At 41.7% G+C, this 24,417-nt stretch overlaps 1 protein-coding gene across 1 annotated transcript in view; it reads right to left on the reverse strand.

The window, feature by feature from the left end:
- The window catches only part of LOC109038974 (filamin A protein cher), a 156,490-nt gene that overhangs the window by 40,008 nt on the left and 92,065 nt on the right, over positions 1-24,417 (reverse strand). The window contains 1 exon segment of the mRNA XM_072299536.1: positions 1,144-1,366. Coding sequence (XP_072155637.1) covers positions 1,144-1,366 — 223 coding nt within the window.

A 24,417-nucleotide genomic window follows, 5' to 3' on the forward strand; every position in this document is an offset into this window, starting at 1 on the left:
CTTTTTATGTTCCGATGCCCGGCTTTTCCCTATTGCTGCCGCGCGTAAGTTCAATTTCTTAGAAACTCAGCGGGTCGCTCAACCCTAGGTCACGCAATGGTTTCAAGGTGACGAATAACTAGACACGTTTAGAAGAAAAACCAAAGACAAGAGACCCTCCACTAGTATCTTGGCAATGGTGGAGGCTTTCACTTTCGGGACTCCAGAATTCTACTGATGGCTTACCTATATGGTTGATATTTAAAAACGTGTTGGCAGTTTCGTTTTGCAAATAATCCGAAGTTTGCACGGAGAAAAAAAACTCGTGCGTGGGACCCGAAGTTTAGGTCATATGGATCTCTGAAGTTTTCAGATTGAGCATCTGAACACTTTAGGTCTAGCTGCCGAAGTTCGGATCATACATCTGAAACTTCAGTTCTTACAACTGAAGTACTTCAGATGTGAGAACCAAAGTACATCAGATGTGAGAACCGAAGCTCTTCGGATGTGAGAACCGAAGTACTTCAGATGTAAGAACTGAAGTTTCAGATGTATGATCCGAACTTCGGCAGCTAGACCTAAAGTGTTCAGATGCTCAATCTGAAAACTTCAGAGATCCATATGACCTAAACTTCGGGTCCCACGCACGAGTTTTTTTTCTCCGTGTGGGAAACTTGTTTGGCTCATGATGTCACCCGAAGCTCATCATCCACCATGTAGGTAGGTTAACAGCCGAAATAAGAGTGATGACTGTTGCTCCCTCATAATTGTCCAGTAAGGTCTCGATACACGATCAAATTCCCGAACCAATTACCATCAAAAAGTCGGGAGTCATCAGTCTTAAAATCATTGATTTGCTTACTTTTAAAATGTAAACTTGGCAGAAATGTTTCCTGTGGCATAGGAAATGATGAGTGATGGCACTCCATTCTGATCAAAATTTGACGGCCTGTCCAATTTGGATCAAAGAGGACTGTTGCATGGTGACCATCAGTCATCAAGTGGTCTTTTTTGATCAGAATTGGTTCGAAATTTCATCGTGTATCCAGACCTTAAAGAATTGTTGAATTCCCGAAAGTAAAAGCTTCCACCTGTCGCCAAGAGACCAGTGAAGAGTCTCTTTTCTCTGGAATAAACAGATGATGTGGGAGGTAGGGATCTTACCTGTGACTTGTCCTCCAGTCGTGGGAAGAGGGATGCTAGTGAGCTCGACTGGGCGGTATTGTTGCGTGAACTGCTCGCGCCTGTGAACAGTGCTCGAGGAGCTTAGGCTGTAGCTTTCCGACTTGATGAATTGACTGTTGTCGTCGTATTGATTGCCGTATTGATTCACTTGATTTGAGGAGTTGGTTGTGTTGATTGTGTTGACAGACGAATCGTCACCAGCCTGCGAACAAGTTATAAAACAAAAATACAGGATCATTTGTTTCCGTGTTTGCATAGAGGATGCAGGATGGTATGCATTCAGGGCCGGATTCACCTATTTGCCGCCGATGCTTCAGTGCTAAGGAAGAACGCCGTATAAACATTTGAGAGTTGCCAAATTTCACGGAATAAAACATGTATTTTTGAAGAAATTTTTGTTTATTTTTCCTTGAAATTTGCAGATATTTTAGATTAAATATTAAACAAAATTATCAGAAAAATTTGAAGAAAAATATTCACAATTTTCTCAATGAATTCGGTTTTTATTGAAGGAACTGTGGAAAAGTCTGAAGGCTCATACGACGTTTTTCCTAATCTCGATTAATATTTAACACAGAAAGTTGCTGTTCGGGCGGATCTTATTATTGTCAGCTAATGGACAACACTGGGAAAAGAAAACACATTGGATCTAGAATCCAGACTCTTGAAAACATTGACAAGAAAAAGGACTCTTGATTCAATCAGATTTAAGCTTAAATCAAAAGAAAATCCGCTCAATTATGAGGATTGGTTCTTGATTTAAGCTTAAATCTGATTGAATCAAGAGTATTTTTTCTTGTCGATGTTTTTAAGAGTCTGGACTCTAGATCCAATGTGTTTTTTTCCCAGTGAAGAATCAAGCATCAAAACACGATTCTGTGACCAGCGCAACTGACCCATTAATCCGAGTTCTGTGGCGTTCTCGACACCTGACAGGATTCTTTCGCGACAATGCAACTGAGTTGTCGGGAAGAACCACGTGTTGATCGTTTCCATCGGTCGTCGGGACGGAGGGCGGAAGAGGCGACTGCCAAGATGCAACAGTTGCCGAGGGAGGGCGACGTACGACGTCCGACGTCATGGTGCGGGGTGCGGTACGTTACGAGCCCCCTCCTCCTCGTGGGGGAGGGCATGTCGGATGTACTATTGACGGGCGGAGCGATAACAATTACTGTTGACGTCCGCCGTGCACCGGCTGTCAGGGGTCGCTTTGAGTTTTGGCACCGTCCTGGAATTCTCCGCGTACAACTCACTGTCCCGCGGGCTTTGACGCTAATCCATCATCAATTAGCTCTTTGGATACGTTTAAAGTCGAAAATAATGGAGCGGTTGCAAACTTCAGATGAAGCTAGAGTTCTAGCATGTGCAAGGAATGGAGATGTTGCATGTGTGAGGAATTTGCGATTTGACTGTTGATTTTTATGTAAAAGTTCGCGAGAAAGACGATGGTGCCGCTGGTTTTCTCTGAAATCAACTCCCAAACTCAAAAAAAGCTCTCAAATTGAGACCAAAATGGAGGGGATATCCCACGCTATCCTGAGAGTCCACCTCTACAGCAAGACAAACTCTCCATGCAAAGATAGGGAGCAAATACATTGACAGGGCTGCCACTTTATTTGGGGAATCTTAAATTGAAAACACGGCAGCCCTGTCAATATTTGCTCCCTATCTATGCATGGAGAGTTTGTTTTGATGTAGAGGTGGACTCTAAGGGTAGGGTGGGATATCCCCTCCATTTTGGGCTCAACTTGAGAGCTTTTTTTGAGCTTGGGAGTCGATTTCAGAGAAAACCAGTGGGACCATCGTGTTTCTCGCAAACTTTTACGTAAGAATCAACAGCCAAATCGCAAATTTCTCACACATGCAACATCTCCATTGGCGATTAAAGTACTTTATCACGTGTAAAATTTTGCGAGTAACACGACGGTGCTACTGGTTTTTTTGTTTTTAATTGATTCCTTAGCTCGAAAAAAGCTATGAAAGTTGAGGCCGTACTACGGGGAATACCCCAAGCTACGTTAAAAGTCCATCTCTATATCTATAGTTAAACACTCTATGCACAAATAGGGAGCAAATACATTAGTAGGGTTGCTGTATATGGTTCCAGTCTTGGAGTTGCCAAACAAAATGGCAACCCTGCTAATGCATTTGCTCCCTATCTGTGCATGGAATATTGGAGACTATGACTGGACATAGGAGAGGTCTCTTAACATAGCGTGGGATACTCTCTCCATTACGGCCTCAACTTTGAAAGCTCTCTCTGAATTCGGGAGTTGATTTCGGAGAAGACAGTGGCTCCATCGAGTTTTCCGCGATATTTTAAGAAAAAAAAAGTATTTAAATCGCAAATCCCTGACATAGGCAAGAACTCCACTGACGTAACGACAAGTCCATCAATATATTTAGCGGTACGGCCGAAATGGATTAGTCGCGCCGTCGTTTCAGGAATCCCTATCTACTCCGATGTATCCTGATCTATTGCAAAATACAGCGTCACCCACAATTTGCATCCAGATCCATCCCGCTTCATCCCGATCCGTCACGTTTTATCCCGACGTACCGCGATAAATCCCGATTTATCCGAGAACGATGATGATTTGGAGCGGAATGGATCAGGGAGCCAGGGTTGAGCCCAGGCAATGACGTTTTCTGATTGGCTAATTGATTGACCAATTAGAAAATAACTAGCGCCGTGCACACAAACATTGGCTTAGCTTTTTTTCATAGAGTACGTTGAGTCGTAATGTAAGCGGGAGATCTGGCGCCACTTTTAAGCATTTTCCAGGTCCCGAATTCCGAATCTCCAGTGTCACGCCGGGTCACTTTCCGATACGGAATCGATTGTTTTCGATGCATGGGGATCCGGTAATACGATGTAGACAAAGAAGATGAGAATTCCTGTGTATTCCACATCGCCATTTTGGATAGAAAATGTATCAAAAAAGGGACCGAAGTTCGGCGCACATCGGGCTCGGAACTCCTCGACCGAAACATGGCGCCAGCTTTCTCATTTGGACGTATTTTTGCTAAACGGAATTACGTGTAAGAGGAAAGATGGGGTGAGCTCGTTAGTTGAGGGCCATAAGAATGAATGGGAATTTAAAATCGCCAGTGACGTCAGCGGCGAAGGAGCCGCCGTCGCCGAGCACTAACTTAGGAGCCCTGTTTACAACGCTCTTGTCACATGTCCACGGCTCACGAGTTAGCGCTCAGTTCCTTTTGATTTAATGTCAAATCCCGCTTTTCCATTTTCTCAAAAGGAAATATATCCACTTTTACATTGCTTCATATCCAGTTCACCACGAGGACACCCCATCTTTCCACTTGCTCATAGTTCCTTTTAGCTTAAATACGTCCGTTAACATTACGAGTCTAGGTACTCCGCGCTTTTTTTTACTATAGCACGATAAGATGTTTCGGCCAGGGCATGTGTACTCCCTTTGATAGAACGAGTCGTTGTGGCCGGTGGCTCCGGGAACGAGGAAGCTGGGCGTGCAGGCGCGTGCTTCTAAGTATAGCCAGGATGGCATGCATCCGTCATTTTTCAAAATCATTCTTTTCGCTCGGGAGAAATTCGGACTTGACGTCACCTCGCCCACCCTCGGGGAGATTCGCACGCGGTGAGTCGCTACAACCGCTCGGGTGCATACATTATTTATGATGCTGCACTGGCACTGGGACGTCCAGTCGAGCACGGCAGGTAATTGACGCCGACCGCGGCCGCAGCCGCACCTGCCGTCCCCTCTCAGTCTCACTCAGCCCCGATCATGTCGCGTAAACATTCATCGCCGCGAAATCCCCGTTTAAAAATGGACCTGCCAGGTGGATCACTCCCCATAACGGCTGGGGACGATTTATATTCGTGCCTGAAAATCGAAGGGTCCACTCCTTAACGAGAGGTAAAACATGAGGGAGAACGCGATAAAAATATTGGTAGTAACTCGAAAAATCGAGGATAGCCTGCCGATGGTAAAAAAAAAAACCCATGAGACCGATCCGATAGATCTCCAGATATAACTGGATTGCATTTTGCAAACAGGAATCAGGAGCATTGCAATGTTGACAAGCGGTGAATGACACGTACATGGCAATACTTCCAGAGTATGTAGGACTTTGCGAGAGACAGCGACGCTTCATTCTGAACCCCCAAAAGCGCCATTTTCTAAAGTGGTTTTATATTGTTTGACGAAATTTCATAAAAAAAAAAACAATTATTTACAATCAAAGAAAAAATGCGCATCTCTTTGAATTGGAATCGTTTCCTGCCGTCACAAATACCAAAAGCGCGGACTCAAAACATCTTTTTCCCCAGGGAGTGCATCCATTCACTTTTGAACGCTCCCATAACGTCCTCGTGTAATGCGCAGGACGAATGCCTTATTAATAACATAGCACTTTGATCTTTGCCCCAACTTGATCGTTAATTTTTAACAGATATCGAAATTCGAAATGTTTTGTTCAGTACATTTTAGAGTCTTTGTAAATGGAAAAAATTAATTGTAGATATGATAAATATCTTCCACGGGGTTACCGTATATTTAAATTGAAAATGCTAAATTTCCCTGGTATTTTGGCAACAGAGGCCGAGAGCGCGGCAAAGTGTGGCGTCATCGTCGTGGCGTCAAAGATGCGTCGCCGCGCCAAAGGGGGTGCCAAATTGCCAAAATCGGTGCAAAATGAAACATCCAGCTGCACTCAACGCGGCTGAGCACGAAACAATGGACTACCAATTGGACGTATTTCTACCAAACGGAGCTATGTGCATTAAGACATGAGCCCTGAAACTCATAAGATTATATGCGTAACAGGACTCACGTGAAGATGCACATAGTTCCGTTTGGTAGAAATACGTCCAATTTTAAATTAGTGCCTATAATGCTGCTGTGCTGATTAAAAACGTCGTGAGTGTTTGAATCTTGCTAAAGTTTTCTCCCAGAAAACGTTTATTTTCGAAGAATGTTATGAATATTTTTCATTGAAATTTTCACACTTTTTAGATCAAATTACAAACGAAATCCTCTGGAAAAACAGAACCGAAAAATTCACAAATTTCCCTGAAAATTCGCGATTTTTCGAGGGAAATTGTTCAACGCCTGGTGGTTCATACAGCGTTCTTCCTTAGCACAACAGAATGATAGCCCGGAATTATATACTGCTGTGCTAAGGAAGAACGCCGTATGAACATTCGAGAGTTGCCAAATTTCCTTCGATAAAATGTTTATTAGTGCGGAAAGTCATGAATATTTTTCCTTTAAATTTTCAGGAACTTCAGATGTAATTGCCCACAAAATTATTTGAAAAATTGGAGCGAAAATTTTCACAAATTTACCAGGAAATTCGTGTTTTATCAAAGGAAATTTGGCAACGCCTGAAGGTTCATATGACGTTTTTCCTCAGCACGGCAGTATAGTTCAGACCGAAAACTGGCAAGAAGGTGTCGCAGCCGCAGCAGCGTGACGTTCCAAAATCCGGCACACTCTGCAAAGCCACACAGTCCCAGCTCCCCAAATTTGCTTCTACCACCGCACCCCCCCCCCCCCCCACGCACACACACACACCCTCTCGTCGGACCTCCTCGTCTTGAGTTATTTAAATCCAAGCTACAAATCCCACTTCCTGTAAGAGCCCTGTTGGAATTGGTCTGAGGAAGCAAATATGCAGGGCTCATAGAAAAAGCGGGAACGATACGTTCTCTGTTAAGTAAACAAGCAGGATACAGCGCAGGGGACAAATCTATTCTTTCCTCCGGAGAGCGCCTATGATGTTGAAAAATAACACTCAATTGGTTCTAAATTCGGTCAATGTGAAAACTGGGTCGAGACGCATTTAAAATGGTGTTGATACAGCGCAGGAAATGGCTCACGTTAAATTGCGTTTGACACGATTTTCAACTATGACCGATGTCGCGGTTCTTTCGACAGTTTACGCTTGAAATATTGATCTACTCCTCCTTATTTATATTTTATGGAAAGGCACTGAATAGTACAATTTTAAAATTTATCTTATTTATTAATACTTGTAATGCACAATGTTTCAAGAAAACTCACATGAGGTTTTAGATAGGTAAGTTATCTACAAGACTTCAAAGACCTCAAAAAAAAAAAAAAAAAAAAAAAAAAAAAAAAAAAAGGGGAAAAGAATAAACAAACAAAAAACATGGAGTTTGCTGCACGTTTCTAGAGGTTTTCGATAATATTTTTAGCACCATGCGCGAAATTAAATATTTCCCGCCGTGTACACAGCATGAAACGCTAGAATTCTATGAGTGTGCTGGAAAAACGCAAAGTTTTATGAGACTGGTCCTTAGTTTGAAATTCATTTATCGCTGTAGACCTATAATGCGTCAATGAGTACACTTCATCTGCAAAAAAGGAGTAATGACAGAGGCCCATTTTGAATGAACTCTAAATAATCTATTCTAATGCCTGCAGTATTTTGAAACACGAATTTTGACTAGTGGGTACAGCTCAGATTTGGCATTTTCTGCGCATACTATTAGCTTAGCTGACTAACGGTGAGTTAAAACATTGACACATTATTTCTGCCTTAAAACTGGCTAATATTGAGCCGCAGGGCCAAAACTTTCAGGATCAAATACGGCCTACTAAATAGAAATAGAGCAAGGGAAAGGAAAAGTCGCGCGCTGATGACAGCGCCGGCGCAGAGATACAACTATTCGTGCTTGACGGATGTCCACGCTGCGTCTGCAAAATTGAAGGCGCGAGGGCGCGAAGCGTGAACTCTCAACGCTCCGCTCACCAATGAGATATCACTCAATTCGGCAGAGAAGTGGAAAAACGTGGCCTGAATACGTCTCTCCTTCTTCGGCCATGTTGACACTTAATTGTATACCTATATTATGTCTATAGCTCGTGTGTAACGGCCACATATAACCCGAAGGTCACTTGCTTTCAGCAAGCTTCTGGTCAATTTAACCACTTTTGGACATATCAGGGTTAAATATAGCCCTCATTCCTACCAATCATAGATCGAAAGAACGGGGAACATAGGGTTGCCATAGAAATTAGAAAATGAAATTCCCTAACATTTCCCTGACACATTTTGGTGAAATACCCTAACAATTGAAGATATGACAGGTGGTTAAGAAGACTTAATTGAAAATAGTTTTCAGACAAAATTTGTTGTTCGAAACCTCAAACCCATTCTAGAAAGCAAATAAAGATGATTAAACGAATTTTTCCTAATATTTTCGTCATTTTCCCGGACGTTTCCCGGTTTTCCCTGACTTTTTGAGATTTTCTAACGGTATTCCCTGGTCATTATTTCAGTCAGTGCTACACTGAAAAAAAAGTAGCTTGGATCTAGAGTCCAGACTCTCAATATCATTGACAAGAAAAAACACTCTTGATTCAATCCGATTTTTCCTTGAATCGAAGAGTCAAGCCTCTTGATTTAGGCGGATTTCCTTTTGATTAAAGCAAAAAGTCCGATTGAGTCAAGAGTTTTTTTTCTTGGCAATTTTTTTAAGAGTCTGGACTCTAGACCCAAGCGACTTTTTCTCCAGTGTAGAGCGGAGGGTAGTTACGATGGTAACCTGAAAACTGAGCCAAAGTGGCACATTTTACGGATAAATGATAAGCTCGCGTGAGCAGTTGTGACAATTTGTTACAGTAAGTACCAAGTAGCATGCCATAAATTTCAAGGGGGAGCTTTGGTCTTAAGCTCAAGCGCAACAGGTGCGCGACTCTGCCCGCGGCGCAGGTGAGGAGTGAGAAAGCGCTGGGGCGAACGGAGGCGACTGATGAAGATCCGCCGGGCTGCGAGGTCCGTAATTAGTTTCCGAAGCGATGCGCGGCTCCGAAGCGATGGGTGGCTCGAATTAACCCCGCCGATAAACGCGGAGCTCGGCCTCCGGGTGCCAAGCGCATCAAAGAGGGCCCCCCAGTCTCCCGAAGCCCCCCCCCCCCCCCTCCCGGAGACGCCTGCCAAGAGGTATTAATTTCAAGCCATCACACCTGTAACCGCGCCGAACAATGTTCCTCTTCGTAATTGCCACCGCCGTCGTACCTTCCACACTTACTCGACTCCTTATAGTTTATGCATTGGAACATTGCCGTGCCGAGGAAATTTTCCGGGGTGGGGGGGGGGGGATTATGATCGAAAAAATTGAATAGGCGGTGGGTCTAAAAAAAAAATTCGAAAAATCTTAGGAGGTTACTTTTTCGGGGAAAAATTTAGGGTCATAGGAAGAAGGATCAAAAATGTATATAGGCGGTGGGTCTAAAATAAAAAAAATTCGGAAAATCTTAGGAGATTACTTTTTCGGGGAAAAATTTAGGGTCACAAGAAGGGGGATCAAAAATTTATGTAGGCGGTGGGTCTAAAGTAAAAAAAATCCGAGAATCTTAGGAGATTTCTTTTCCGGGGAAAAATTTAGGGTCAAAGGAAGGGGGAGCTCATATCCCCTCTACCTACCATTTATAAGCGCTCAGCCGATAGGAAGCGCTTTTTGGTTTCAACTTGCCTCTAGAATTTTAGTATGCTAAAGACAATGAGTTTAAATGGCATGGCGCACCAGCTCAAGAGGGGCCATACGAAGCGAGATCGAAAAGTTTTCATAGGCGGTAGGTCCAAAATAAAAAAATTCGGAAAATCTTAGGAGATCGCTTTTTTGGGGGAAAATTTAGGGTCAAAGGAAAGGGGAGCTCATATCCCCTCTACCTACCATTTATAAGCGCTCAGCCGAAAGAAAGCGCTTTTTGGTTTCAACTTGCCTCTAGAATTCTAGTATACTAATGACAATGCGTTCAAATGGCATGGCGCACCAGCTCAACAAGGGCCATAGGAAGGGGAATCAAAAACTTTACATAGGCGGTGGGTCAAAAATAAAAAGTTCCGAAAATCTTAGGAGATCACTTTTTAGGGGGAAAATTTAGGGTCAAAGGAAGGGGGCGTTTAAATAACCTGTATCTACCATTTATAATCGCTCAGCCGATAAGGAGCGCTTTTCTATTTCAATCTGCCTCTTGAATTCTAGTATACTAGGGACAGTGCGTTGAAACGGCGCACCAGCACAACAGGATGACGGAGAGGAGCCTAACAAATTTAGAAACGATTAATTTGATACCTTCATTTAATGCTACTGATGTAAAAGCACGGAGGACGATAATCGTTTTACTATAATTTTCTTTTTTAGCGGCAGTACAAGTTTTCTCAAAATTGATAGTTGATATTATTCGATAGCGGGAATTCCGATTAATATTGCATAAACAGAGAGGAAAGGGTGGGAGAGTTAACAACAAGAGGGACAGCCTGATGCTTAAGACTAAACACTAATCGTGCTACTAATCGTTTAGTATTGTTTGATTTTAAGTTGGGCTTTCTACCTCACTATAATCAATAAACTTATTATGAAAAAATTCCAAAAATTTTAAGTAGAGTCAACAATTTGAGTATTCTACCACGTTCTTTTTACAGTTCGGGCCACACTATAGTGTTTCATTCTTGTCTCATCATGAAACATGCACTGGTTTCTTCAAGTATACCTGACCAAGATATAGAAGATCATGGTATGCACAAACATGGTTGCTGAAAACTAAATCACCTATCTCCTTCTTACTAGTTTCATTCGGTCTCACCATCGTTTGGAAGTTAATGCATGTACCATAATATAAGCGAGATCTTGAATTCTTAATCTTCGGAAAAGTTCGGAAACCCCCGAAATTCAATTGCAAAAGTAGCTATTCTTTTCAAACATCAATCTGAAATGCGTCAAAATACGCTCATTACTGTAAAAAAGTTTTTTGTTTTTTTGTTTTTTGTACGATTTTGACGGAACGCTTCACCAATCTCTGTATCTGCATAGTTTTTCAACACTGGAAAAAAACCACATTGGATCTCGAGTCCAGATTCTTAAAAGCATCGACAAGAAAAAATACTCTTGACTCGATCAGATTTAAGCTTAAATCAAGAACCAAGCCTCTTATTTTGAGCAGATTTCCTTTTGATTTAAGCTTAAATCTGATTGAATCAAGAGTCCATTTTCTTGTCAATGTTTTCAAGAGTCTGGACTCTAGATCCAATGTGTTTTTTTCCCAGTGAATGTAAAAAAGCTCCATTAAGAAACGTGAATTTATTCGTGTGGCTCCTGTAAGACCAATTTCTGAGCGGGCTCATAAGGGCGGCGCTGAAAAATTGAGGCCGTAAATAAGCTCTTTAAGCTCCGGAACTCGGAATCGGGAGAAGTCGAGTTCGAAAGGGGGTTAAGGAGGGGCCTTCGGGGGGGGGGGGGGGTTCGGAGGCGGAGAGGGAGAGCAGGGAGTGGCCCTCGAGAGAAATGCTAATAATCCATGTAAATAGTCACACGAAAAAAAGAAATAGAGGAGAAAATCTGATAAATATAACCCATTCCGAATTGGCACACTGCGGACTACGGCGTGGACCGCTGCGCTGCGCTGTGCCACGCTTCACGCTTCCGCGGGGCCTCTGAATCCACCAATCCCTTCATTTTAACCCATTTCAGTTCTCCATCACGCACGGAGAATATTCCACAGCAATTTCTCAAGACCGGTGGAAAAAAAATCTGGAACTTTTTCTGATTTTTTTTCCGATCGAAAACCCAAAATTTCTTTGATTTTTCTGATCAACAATACATTGCACTGGAAAAAAAAAACACGTTGGATATAGAATCCAGACTCTTAAAAACATCGGCAAGAAAAAGTACTCTTCATTCAATCAGAATCTAGCTTAAATCAAGAACCAAGCCTCTTATTTTAAGCGGATTTCGTTTTGATTCAAGCATAAATCCGATTGAATCAAGAGTATTTTTTTTTGTCAATGTTTTCAAGAGTCTGGACTCTAGATCCAATGTGTTTTTTTTTTTCCAGAGTGGTATTTCAATATATCAATTGCCAAAGTGTGAAACTGTGTATCTTTCTTGCGGTATTTAAAAAATTCCGCTCTTATCGTATTTTTTCGAAGGGAAACAAGCTAACTTTATAAACTAAGGATAATTCTACTAAAATCTTCAAGCAAATACGGCGATTAGTTTTATAAAGAAGACAAATTAAATATGGCAGGAAGTCTTCCACCTTGCTTTCATACGAGTTGCACGGTTGAGTGACAAGTGAAAATATGTGTCTCCCTGACAAATGAAAGCGAGGTAGAAGAAACCAAGGATGTCACTCACGCGGCGCAAGACGTCAATAAACGAAAAATCAAAGCGAGAAAGCTCGGTTAATATTGAACTTAGAGAGTTGCTGTTTGGACAGATCTTATTATTATTAGTTAATCCACAAGAATAAAACATCAAAACAGGATTCTGTCACCAGCGCAACTGCCCCATTGCCTGGTCCTAATATATTAACAGGGTGTCTACTTAAACAGTGTGGCCAAAAATCAGTACTTTTACAGTCCTTTTCAGCACATTCCCAAAGAATTCAGTACCTCCTCGACAGAAAAATTCAGTACTCTTTTAGTACCTCCAATTGACGAAATTTGAAGAATTTGAAAAAGTCGAATTTCTCGCTCAAATTGCGACAAAAATGACAGCAAACGAAACAAAATTCCGGACCTTCTTGCGGAACTTCCGCACTTTTTCGGTATTTACGAACCACCCTTACAAAAAAGCAGTACTATTTCCGGACTTTCCAGAAATTCCGGACTTGTAGACTTCTGATTACCTATTAGCGCTAATTTCTCATTAAAAAGTTAATATTTTACGGTTTTAATTTGTTTATCGTGCTCAATGGGTCGGATCGATTATTGAAATTGATAGACAAAGCTATTGACAAAGAAGGAAAAAGGGATACGGAGGGATCCTATTGGTGGAAACGGGTGGCTGCGATTGACAAAGGAGGTAGGTATAATAGACTAACTAACGGCAACCTCCGAGGGACCCTACAGTTAGTCCATCATTTTCTCTCTTAGTCTATAAGAACCACGCATTTAAACCAATAGGAGAGCTCCATACTTCCTATTCTTCTTTGTCTATCGCTTTGTCTATCAATTTCAATAATCAGCCCGCTGCACGAACTTTTGATGTGAAAAATGTCTTTCAGTGGTCCATTGCCACGGTAAAACTGTGTTACATTATCGCATGCCATGAAAACGCCAAGCGCCCAGTCTCTTTTGATAAAAGATCTCGGGACCCAACATCCGGGGGCAGAATGCCCCGACCCAGACACAATTCTAATTTTTGCGCCACTCCACGGGGCATACCGAAAAGATACTGTCACAATCGTTTTCGAGGCGCCGCTGATAAATTGGAACAATGGGCGCACGGGGAGTGGTTGCAATTGAGCGAAGAGACACGGGAGCCACCGGGCGGAACGGACAATTGCACGAAAACGCGACTGATGCAAGAATCGCGTATAAAAGCATCACAAGATGAGCAGCTCGCATCAACATTGTTTTCCGTCTTACAAATGAGGGGGATAATTAGGCGCACTCAATTGCAGGGCGTTGCTGCCGATTTTTACGGGAACATCTACGTGAATTAAGAGAAAATGTTGGAGGGGAAAAACAAGCGGGAAAGCTCATACTTTCGTATTAGAGATGCAATTTTTTTCTACGTCGGTGTAATTCTTAAGTTCCCCGAAGAATATGAGCACCGTTGCAGGGTGTCTACAGGTTTTTGAAAACCAATTTCAGGACCTTTCCAGAACTTTTTTTGGACCCTCGGAGTATTTTTGCCAAGTCAGGGTCTACGCTTACTGCTAATTTTAATAAAAATCGAGTCCATCCTCATGAAAATTGCTGATGGCTAAAGGAATCCATGATATGTATGTATAATCGGGGACACTTTTCTACGTGATAACTGCACTTGTACTCGCGAAAACCGTGAATTTTTAAATTTTTCGGGACCTCGAGTTACATTTTCGGACTTATTCGTGACTTTGGGACCGGTCATGCAAATTCCGGACTTTTTCAGGGCTTTCGGAACTTTTGGGACCTGTAGATACCCTGCGTTGAGATGAAAGAACTCGTATTTTGCAAAATTTGTTTGATGCTTCGATATTTGAAGCTCTGGACTTCAAAAATCGCCGTGATATTGCTAGAGGGGATGGTCCCGAACACCATGGGTTCGAAACGCAGAATGGGGCGAGGACGGCCCTTCGCAAATACGCCTTTTTTTCAGCGACCGCCTCAGTAAATTACTCATCCTATGCCTATATGTATACATAAGTTTCACAGACTCAGAAAATCAATGTAGAAAAGAGTAGTTGACTATTTGCCCTGCCTAAGCATTCCGTCAAAAAATACCTCATTATTTTAACTGTTCGCCTACGATCTTTTTGTTGTATGAAACCGATGTAAAGATCTGGTTACGTATTGTTGTTACGATTGTATTGGTCAGTAATATCACTTGAGCAAACATGAGGTTGTCAAATCGTACTAGGCAAAACAACGGTCTGTGATTTCAGGTTGTTATAATAATAACGTTAATTGCTCTTACATTCGATGCCGACCGACATATCTCAGCCACACCGTGGTACTTTTTTTTTAATTTATTAATTAATTTTTTTTTTAACTTCCTTCTTCTTGTCTTCGATTTAAACGGGAACTATCAGAATAGTGGAGGGATAGAAACATTTGAAGAAGGGGGGGGGGGGGGGTCGGATGAATTGAAAGTTTCCGTCTACATTCGACAACACCGTTGGCATTTTATTCTTTTTTGCCGCTTGGCGCGCGGCAAACGCGGCTGTTTTCTGGCCACCACTTCCTCCTTTTTCAACGTCTCGAGCAGTTTGTACGATTCCTAGCTTACAAATTAAGATTCCGCAAACATGTAATATCCCCCCTTCCTCTTCAAAACTGAGCGAAAAGACATTTTAGCGTGCCAAAGCTGGCTCTGAAAAGCGTTGCCGATCTTGGCCAACGCAACCACAGGATCGGAACATTTTAGAATTTGTTGATCACCTTTGAAATAACGATTTACTTTTTACGTTAGCGAGTTACGCCCCCTGGTCGCCACGCAGCCCAACTCCCACATGGTGCTTCGCGCCTTTTTAGGCCCGCTTTGCGAGACCACGTGAGTTAATGCACATCAATAAGCAGGCTCTATTTACAAACCAGTTGCGAGGCGTGAATGGTCGATTATCGATATTTCCCTTTGTGAAGCTATGGTAAGGAATCGATTATTAAGGTGTTCGTTGCGAACACCCTACCTATCGGTTCTTTCCCATAGTTTTAAATGGCAGATCAATCGATATATGGCAAAGCACGCCACGCCACTGCTACCATCTCCTATCACTGGTCGATAGCGATAAAAAGAATGGAAATTGGCCCAATAGAATGGTAGAATGAACTGTGACAAAAAATGAACACTAGAAAAAAAACACATTGGATCTAGAGTCCAGACTCGTAAAAACATCGACAAGAAAAAATACTCTTGATTCAATCAGATTTAAGCTTAAATCAAGAACCAAGCCTCTTAATTTGAGCGGATTTCCTTTTGATTTAAGCTTAAAATCTGATTGAATCAAGAGTCCTTTTTCTTGTCGATGTTTTCAAGAGTCTGGACTCTAGATCCAATGTGTTTTTTTTTTCCAGTGAGAGATTGGGGAGTCAGAGAGGTTGTAGTAATGATATCATATGTATTTTCATTTTTTAAAACACTATGACAATTTATCTGAAAGACTTGAAAAAGTGACCCCTCTATGGCAAGATACTATTCACGCGGTGCTTACAAAATAGTACATGCTGAACGATTCAAAAGACTCAAAACATTGATTACGTTCAAAAACGCACGCAATTGGAGTTTGGAGTGCAGTGTAATTTTGAAGTCCTATAGTTCACGATCTATCTCCTTCACGTTTTAGAACGGAAAAAGGTTTTCGGCTGGATTCGAATAGAATAATGACTATGGTATTTGGGGTCCATTTCCACAGCCCCCCCCCCCCCCCACTTTGAATTTGAAGAGAAAAATTATATCATAATTCTGTGCTAATTTTGGACCGCAAATTAAAAATGTTATGCTGCAAAATTAAGGGGGAAACACTCCTAAAAATTGGGGGGGGCTGTAGAAACGGTAGACCCCCCCCCCCACTTTCGAATTTACGAAAAAAGAATGCCATATGTTGTTAGAATAAAGTAGGTAGGCTGTGCGGGTAATATACATCCTCCCTCCTTCTCCCCCCCCCCCAAAAAAAAAAACCCGTACCAACTAAAATAAGTGTCAATATCTTAATCCGGATAAAAAGACAACGCTGTCCAGTGAGCTCAGTAGACTTAGTAAAATAACGAGCCATCTGAAAATTGGTTTATTACGGATCTTTTTCCTGCACTCCCCCTGGTTTGTTTATTCCTCTTCATTCGTTGTTTGTGCTCCCTCTCCTCTCCTCTCTCATGAATGTTGTTGTTAGGTTGTAAGAGATAGGTGTTTACATTGTCGGTCCCGTTGTTTGTTTTGAGTTCAATTAATTGGCCGTAAATTTCGTGGGCAGGTGAACGAGTGCCAGCTTTATGAGGAGCCGATCGCATAGCTCACTCGAGATGTCCGAAGGCTTTTCTTCTTCGATTTACGGATTCCTTTTGTCATCAATCTTTCTAGCTGCCTCATTAAACGACAAAAGTGCACTTAAATAAATGGTTATGTGATTAGAGTCCGCACTGCTTGGAAAGTCTAAGGTATGAGCTGCTTGTGCATGTGCATACGGTCTGGCTTTCACGACTAGAGCAGAGATGTGCCGTAAGCAAGTCGTGTAAGGAAAAGCAGGTCAGGGTGTCTAGTTTTTTTTTTTTTATTTTGGGAAATCCTGATTTTTGACTGCTAAATCCTGATTTCATAATTTTTCCAAATCCTGATTTTACGACCGATTTTTCCTATAATCCTGATAGAATCGGGAAAATCCTGATGCTAGACACCCTGCAGGTGTATGAACTCACTGTTCATACGGTATGGATGCTGGGTCCATGCGGTTTGGACTCAGAATCCATACTCTTCTCATGTAATATTTGTCCACACTAAAATGGACCTCAGCTCTAGTGTTAGGTCGGCATCAAATTTTCACAGTCTGTATGTGGCTCTGGCCCATATTTCATAAAGCGTGAGTGCGTATATTTTTTTCAGCGTGTAGATCCTTTACCCGCAGCTGAATTGAACTGACAAAATCTACGAATTGACAGCTATGAATGCAGTTTTTATATCGGTCGGAATTTCAGAGATATGTCAATGAGATTGTTCATTTCGCAAGCTTTCGCTAAGCACACTTCTCGCGATGAACCTTTCAAGTCCATTTACGGGAATGTGCGCTTCATGCATTTACGAATAAGTGTAAGGCGCCAGCATACAACTATTCGTGCTCGAGGGATGTCCGCGTTGCATATTCAAAAATTGAAGGCGCACTAGTTTTCTTCACGCTCACGGCACAACTGCCAAGTGACTCGCAAGCGTCGTGTTATTTTAAGTCAGCTGTGAGTAAAGACACAAGATTGCATAACGAGAATATGTCTCAGATGAGAAACTACAAAACCGAGTATCTCAGTTTGCAACGTTGCAGACTTCCTGTCATACTTCATTTTGTAGATGGTAAACTACACAATGAGAATCCTTAAAAGCTGCTGTGATTTTTCTTCCGTGTGCACAGAAAGTTCTGTGAAAACTTCAAGGAATAATGTTGACTTTTTCTCTTCTAATAAAGTAAGATTTGGGAGATTGACCGTCTAAGAATTACAAAATTAGTAGTAAAATATAGGGGTCATTAGTGAAGGGGTACTTTGTACCCCACAATTTTTTTAGATCTCCGACGACTAAAAATTCGAACGATCCTTGAAAGAGTCATTAAATAAAAGTACGTACAAAGTTTTAAAACGTAAAGATATTAATTTCTCAAAGACGAGCCTACAGGCATTACATAAAGTGGACACAATAGGAGAAAAAAAGTAGAAATGGTACATAAAAAAATTGAGAAAATAGGTATTGCTTCCCGCCACGAAAAATGACCGATTCCCATGGAGCAGTGCGGGCCTTTACCAATGGATACATTAGTAACATACCCGATGCAAAACGACGGGAAAGAGTGTACACTACTAACGTGGTGAACGCTCAAAATTAAAAAATAAAAACAGCTTCAAGACTGATGAAAGAGATTGACATGGATTACCGTTGAATTATAGTTCAAGAATATAACTAACATTAAAATCTACTTTTTGCACGCACGGAGCTGGTTGCAAGTATTAATTTTGTACATGGCGGAGGCTGATTTCCAAAAATTTTATTGAGATGAAAATTTTCCGATAAAAATTAAGGAAAGAACTTATAATTTCTTTGCATAACCAACTATAGCCCTTACCTCGTCTGTAACTGATCAATTCTAACACAACCACGTTCCAGGTCCCTGATTTCCAGGTAACACGTTCTAAACAGTATAGGGCGGGGAAATCGAATAATTACTGACCGCGACAAAGTTTGATCGTCTGAATTCATTAGTCTCGTCAGATTTAACGGGTCTGCGTGCAGATGGATGCCAACAAATGTGACAGAGTATGAGTTCCGAGGAAGAATGTTTTGGCATTTGCTCCGATGCACGCTTTGAGATGAGATAATGATGAAAAGCTCTTCAAGTAATGAGCTGTTTTTGCGACGAACCTAAAGCCATTGTCGAATCTTGTGCAAACCATAAAACTCATTCGGCAATTAGAGTAGGAGGAACGTAACAGTCATGAGATCATCAGCTAACATCTAACAGAAAAATGGGATTGCTTTTTTTTTAATAATTCATAGATAAGAGTCAACTAGTGTGTCTGAAAAAAAATTGACTGGATGCCAGAGAGATGAAAATAAAATGTTTCAGTTTAACTTCCCTACAGTTTTTGGAGACATATATTTGACGGTTAACTACTGGCTACATTTTGAGCACAAAATTCGTAGCTTACATACGTGGAGACGTAACACATTTTGAAAGTGACGCAACTGAAAGTAATCTTGAGAAGTTCTGAAAAAATGTTCATTGGGGGAGAGGGTAAAAGAAACGCACTCGTTAAACACCTTTCAGCCTGATCAGATGGCCGAACAGCCTAAACGTCGGATTATGTAATTTCATGATAATATCATTATGAGTAACATTTTCTGGGATAGATTTAAATATGAGGGCGGTAACATGACTTTAAAATATAAATAAAAATGATGCCGAAATATATGGTTGACGTTGCTTCGTTATTAGGAATTATTCTGACGAACATTACTCCAAGGAGTGAATTCATGGAATAATTTGATAACCACCGTATGAGACGAGCTTGGAATGTATTGCAGGAAAAGTTCTATTCAAATTTTCAGTAAAACAAAATTAGGTACTGAAATATAGTTAGAAAAGGGTTTTTTCAGTGATTGATTACATCCATAGGTGGACGTCGTTCAGCAAAATGATCTACGCATTTTTTTTGTTTTGTTTTTTATTTTAAGAAAAAAAAGAAAAACAAGCGGGAAAGCTCTCGGTTGTTTCCTATGAAGGCGCGTTTATAAGTTTCCCGAAGGAGATGAGCAACGCTGAGTGAAAGAACTCGCCTCACCAAAATGTCAACTATCAATTTTGAGAAAACTACACTACCGTATAAAAAATAAATTATAGAAATACAATTAAAGTCCTCCCCTCTTTGATATCGGATAAAACATATTGATAGATATAACAGATAAATCTATTCTAAATATGTGAAGCCTCTATCCGCCATCTTGTTGTTGAGCCAATGCGTCATCTGAACGCATTGCCACTAGTATATAGAATTCTATAGGCAGGTCGCTGAATACCTTCTAAAGTGCACTCATAAACTACACGTGCCCCCCCCCCCCCCTTAAGGCCTCTGAGACTTATCCAGAGGCCTCAAATTACGATAATCCATGATAAAAAATGAAAAAGAACAAAACGACGAACAGAATGCACGCATACAGGTACCTTTTTCTGGACGGTGCAAACGAGGCACTAATTTATTTTATGAAAACGACTGAATTCCACAAACGTACACATCTTGGTGCAACGGCAAAGTTCTACACGGAGAAAAAAACTTCGTGGGACCCGAAGTTTAGGTCATAAGGATCTCTGAAGTTTTCGGATTGAGCATGTGAACACTTTAGGTCCAGCTGCTGAGGTTTGGATCACACATCTGAAACTTCAGTTCTTACATCTGAAGTACTTCGGTTTTCACATCCGAAAAACTTCGGTTCTCACATCTGTAGTACTTCAGAAAAACAGTTGTAGTTTCAGATGAAGTTTCAGATGTGTGATCCGAACCTCGACAGCTAGACCTAAAGTGTTCAGATGCTCAATCCGAAAACTTCAGAGATCCATACGACCTAAACTTCGGGTCCCACGCACGAGGTTTTTTTCTCCGTGTAATGGAAAAGAAAAGCATGTATAATTCCTGAAAGGGAATGTTCAAAGACACCTGCCAAATTTTAGCTCGGCAGCTTCTGCCTTAGGATTTAAATCTCACATTTGCATTGAACCCAACGCATCTTGGTGCAGCAGTGAGGTTCTGGTACAGAGCATGTAAATTGTAAATGCATGTTACGGCATGTTAAAACATATCTGCTGCCGAATTTGAGCTCGGTCGTTAAGGATCTCATGAAAAATCGGTCGATTCATCAGATTTGGAAATGAAACGAGTCGAATATTTTCCTCGGATCGCGCTCACACGCGTGCCAAAGCACGGAAACATAAGCAGAGCGACAAGGAAAAGAGCGTAAGCGGAAAACGTATACCAATGACCTAGCATTGGGAAGCTCGAGGAGGGGGCGTTGAAAGTAAAAAGAAAAAGAAGAAAAATACGGGAGGGGGGGGAGGAAAAAAGACAAGCGTCGCTCGACAGCAAGCGACAGGAATTCGAAAAAACCAGAAAACGAACACGACGTACCGCAGATCCGCACGAAGATGGTCACCACAGCCCGAAATAGATACCGGAAGGCGCACTTAACGGGACGGGAGGGATTTTATTTATACCGCGAAAAATAAAAAGCAGGGGGCAACACACGCACTTTCACCAAAAAAAAACAAAAATCCAAAGCACGATTTCGAATCGACCGAATTGTGCCCGCAGCGCGCCGCGCGTGAAATCACTCTTCTGCCGACAAATTTTGCGAAACTGAACCGTCTGGGATCAGCCTGCCCAGAACAATGCAGCCACTGTTTCGGGCGCGGTGGGCGGAGCTCCCGTCGCTCGCTTTCAGCAATTTTTCTATTTTTCTTTTTTTTCCGAATAAAAAATTGTTTTTCTCTAAACTTGAGTCTGGAGTTCAGGGATTAGGGTCCTTAACCTGGCACTGGTCTGGTTCGGGCGTGGATCCTGGGTTTGAGGGGATATGCTCGTTTTTGGGACACCTGCCGTGAGGGGGAGGGGGCGGCATGGCGGCGGATTTAAAAATAAATTAATTGCTGTCGCTGGGGATAAATTTCGGAATGTGGTGGACGTGGGTCTCCGTGGTCCGCCGCTGTCGCCGAGTGGTGATTTTTAAGCGGTTTCTCAGCGAAGGGAAACCGTGTGATTGACGTTTGTGTCATGCGGACAGACAACCTTGCAAGAGACGAACCACTGGACTGGCTGTCAGGCTCGTAGCGAAGAGGGCTTTTAATTAACGCGTGACTTCTTAACTTTCCTTTTACATATATTTTTCGATTGCAATCCTTCCTGATTTCCACACTCTTTCATTTTTTTTTTTTGTTTTTTTGTTTTTTTTTTTGTGTGAGGGGGCGAAATGTCGCACTAGGTGGTTTTAAAATTTCCAAGGAAACACCCAGATCCGTAGAAACATTTTGCCTAACAACAAAACTGCACAAGAAAAATTTGGAATAGCTTGGTGTGAAACTAAAAAATTATTGAATGACACATGTCCTGTGTTCTTCACACTCTTTTCATTGCTTCTTTGATCTTTTCTACCACTAAGATCTGAGACGCGATAATACTATTAGCATTGTAATGATTAGAAAAGGCATCAACAGGTTTAAAGTAAAAATTCCCCACCTTAAAATGTCTCTACCGCGGATTTTCATCAACAAAAATAACAAACAGTAATCGATTCTTGAAATCAATTTTTCCCCCTAAAGATCAAATTCTTCAGTATCATTTTTCAAAAATTGGTTTTGACGGTCGAGAAAACTTATTAGACCGCGAGGAGGGGGGAGGGGTGTTTACACAAAATGCAAAAGTGACATTAATGAAAAGGGTAACGCATTGTTCATTTCGCAAGCTTTCGCTAAGCACACTTCTCGCGGTGAACCTTTCCAGTCCATTCGCGGAAATGTGCGCTTCATGCATTTACGAATAAGTGTAAGGCGCTAGCATACAACTATTCGTGCTCGATGGATGTCCGCGTTGCATATTCAAAAATTGAAGGCGCACTCGTTTTCTTAACGCTCACGGCACAACTGCCAAGTGACTCGCAAGCGTCGTGTTATTTTAAGTCGGCTGTGAGTAAAGACACAAGATTTCATTACGTTTCATGAAATTTCTTGAAACTTTTTGGTGGACACAGGGTGTCATAAAATGCCACGAAATAGTTAAATAAAATTTTAAAAAAGTTATCGCGTGACATAAGCGTAAGCTGGGAAAATAGGTAGAGTCAATTAGAGATGTTGGACATGAAATTTTTTACTAAAACTGCAAATTTTGATGTTTATTTTGTCACATTGTAAATTTATAGGGGTGTTTCTTCAAGCTTTCACGAGGAAATCAATGGAACCTCTATTAGACCTCAAATTTAGGTGTAAACGGAGTTTTAAGCGTTTAAAGTTTCCTACTTTTGTCCGACCTTCCCTATTGACTCGATCCCTTGTGCGACGTTGCGTAGTAACAAAGTCGAAGAAAAACAAAGTTGAAGTTAATTCCGCGGATTTTGTTTCAGTATGCAACTCAGTCAAGGTTTCATCAGGTATTTATCATGCGTCTATCTTATACTAACGTGCTAGGGAAGAACACCGCATGAAAATTCGAGAGTTGCCAAATTTCCTTCAGTAAAATGTTTATTTTTAAGAAAAGTTATGAATATTTTTCCTTGAAATTTTCAGGAACTTCATGTTAAATAATAGACCACTAGACAAGGTACAAATTTAAGCAATCTGATACATGTTTCTTAACCAGAATTTCACGCAAAACACGATTCACACAACGAAAATTACTGAAACCAACTCTTAACGAAGATGTTAACGTTTTTATCTCACATTGGTTACAAGGAATTTGAACTGCCCGCTGACAAAAAACTCAAAACTCTACGTGAGTCAAATCGCGCACTAACAACGGTTTCAGCAAGCTTCTCAATCGAGCAATGTTCATTTCCCACCATGTGTTTTTCAAACCATTAGCAATTTGCTATAGCTGAGCCAAAGCGTCAAAGTTAAGGTTGCCAGATTTTTATATCGCAGAGACTGTCATGATAACGTTTAGCGCACGATGTGAATCACGTAAAGCATTGAGTTTTCATGAGCGGGTGGTTTGAATTCACGCATCAAGAATCATTAAACATCTTCGTAAGGAGTTGATTCCGGTAATTTTTGTTGAGCGCATCGTGTTCTACGTGAAATTTTAGTTGCGAAAGAAGTATCAGAATGCTGAAATTCGTACCTTGTCTAGTGGTCTATTGCGAAGAAAATTATCTGAAAAATTGGAAGGAAAATATTCATAAGTTTACCAGGAAATTCGTGGTTTATCAAAGGAAATTAGGCAACGCCTGAAGGTTCGTACGGCGTTCTTCCTCAGCACGGCATAATGGGAAGCAACATTTGACTAGGGCGCGTTTGTTGGTAGACGCCGCGGATTTTGTGTCAACGACTCTCGCGTCGAGCCCGGCGGCGTCGCGACGCGTCTCAGCTTTGAGCGTCGGTGACAGGAGTGCGAGCGCCTTGCCAACGGCGCCCCGCGAATCCGCGATCCGGGGCGTATTTCAATCCACACCGGGCGCGAGGTGCGATAACTCCCCCGAGTCACAATGTTTGCACACACTCCTTCACCGGCACGTTCTCTCCTCGGCCGTTCTCGCTGATGAATGCCCCTCCTGTAAATACACGTCCACCGAGGAAAACAAAATGACGCCGGTAGCGCGACAATGGAGATGTTCCATGTGTGAGGGATTTGAGATTTGTCCATTGATTCTTATGTAAAAGTTCGCGAGAAACACGATGGTGCCACTGGTTTTCTCTGAAATTATCTCCCACGTTCAAAAAAAGCTCTCAAGTTGAGGCCAACATGGTGGGGATATCCCACCCTACCCTAAGATTCCACCTCTACATCAAAACAAAATCTCCATGCAAAGATAGGGAACAAATACATTGACAGGGCTGCCACTTCATTTGGGGACTCCAAAACTGA

This window comes from Bemisia tabaci, chromosome 4, assembly GCF_918797505.1.
Source record: "Bemisia tabaci chromosome 4, PGI_BMITA_v3".
Lineage (NCBI taxonomy): Eukaryota > Metazoa > Arthropoda > Insecta > Hemiptera > Aleyrodidae > Bemisia > Bemisia tabaci.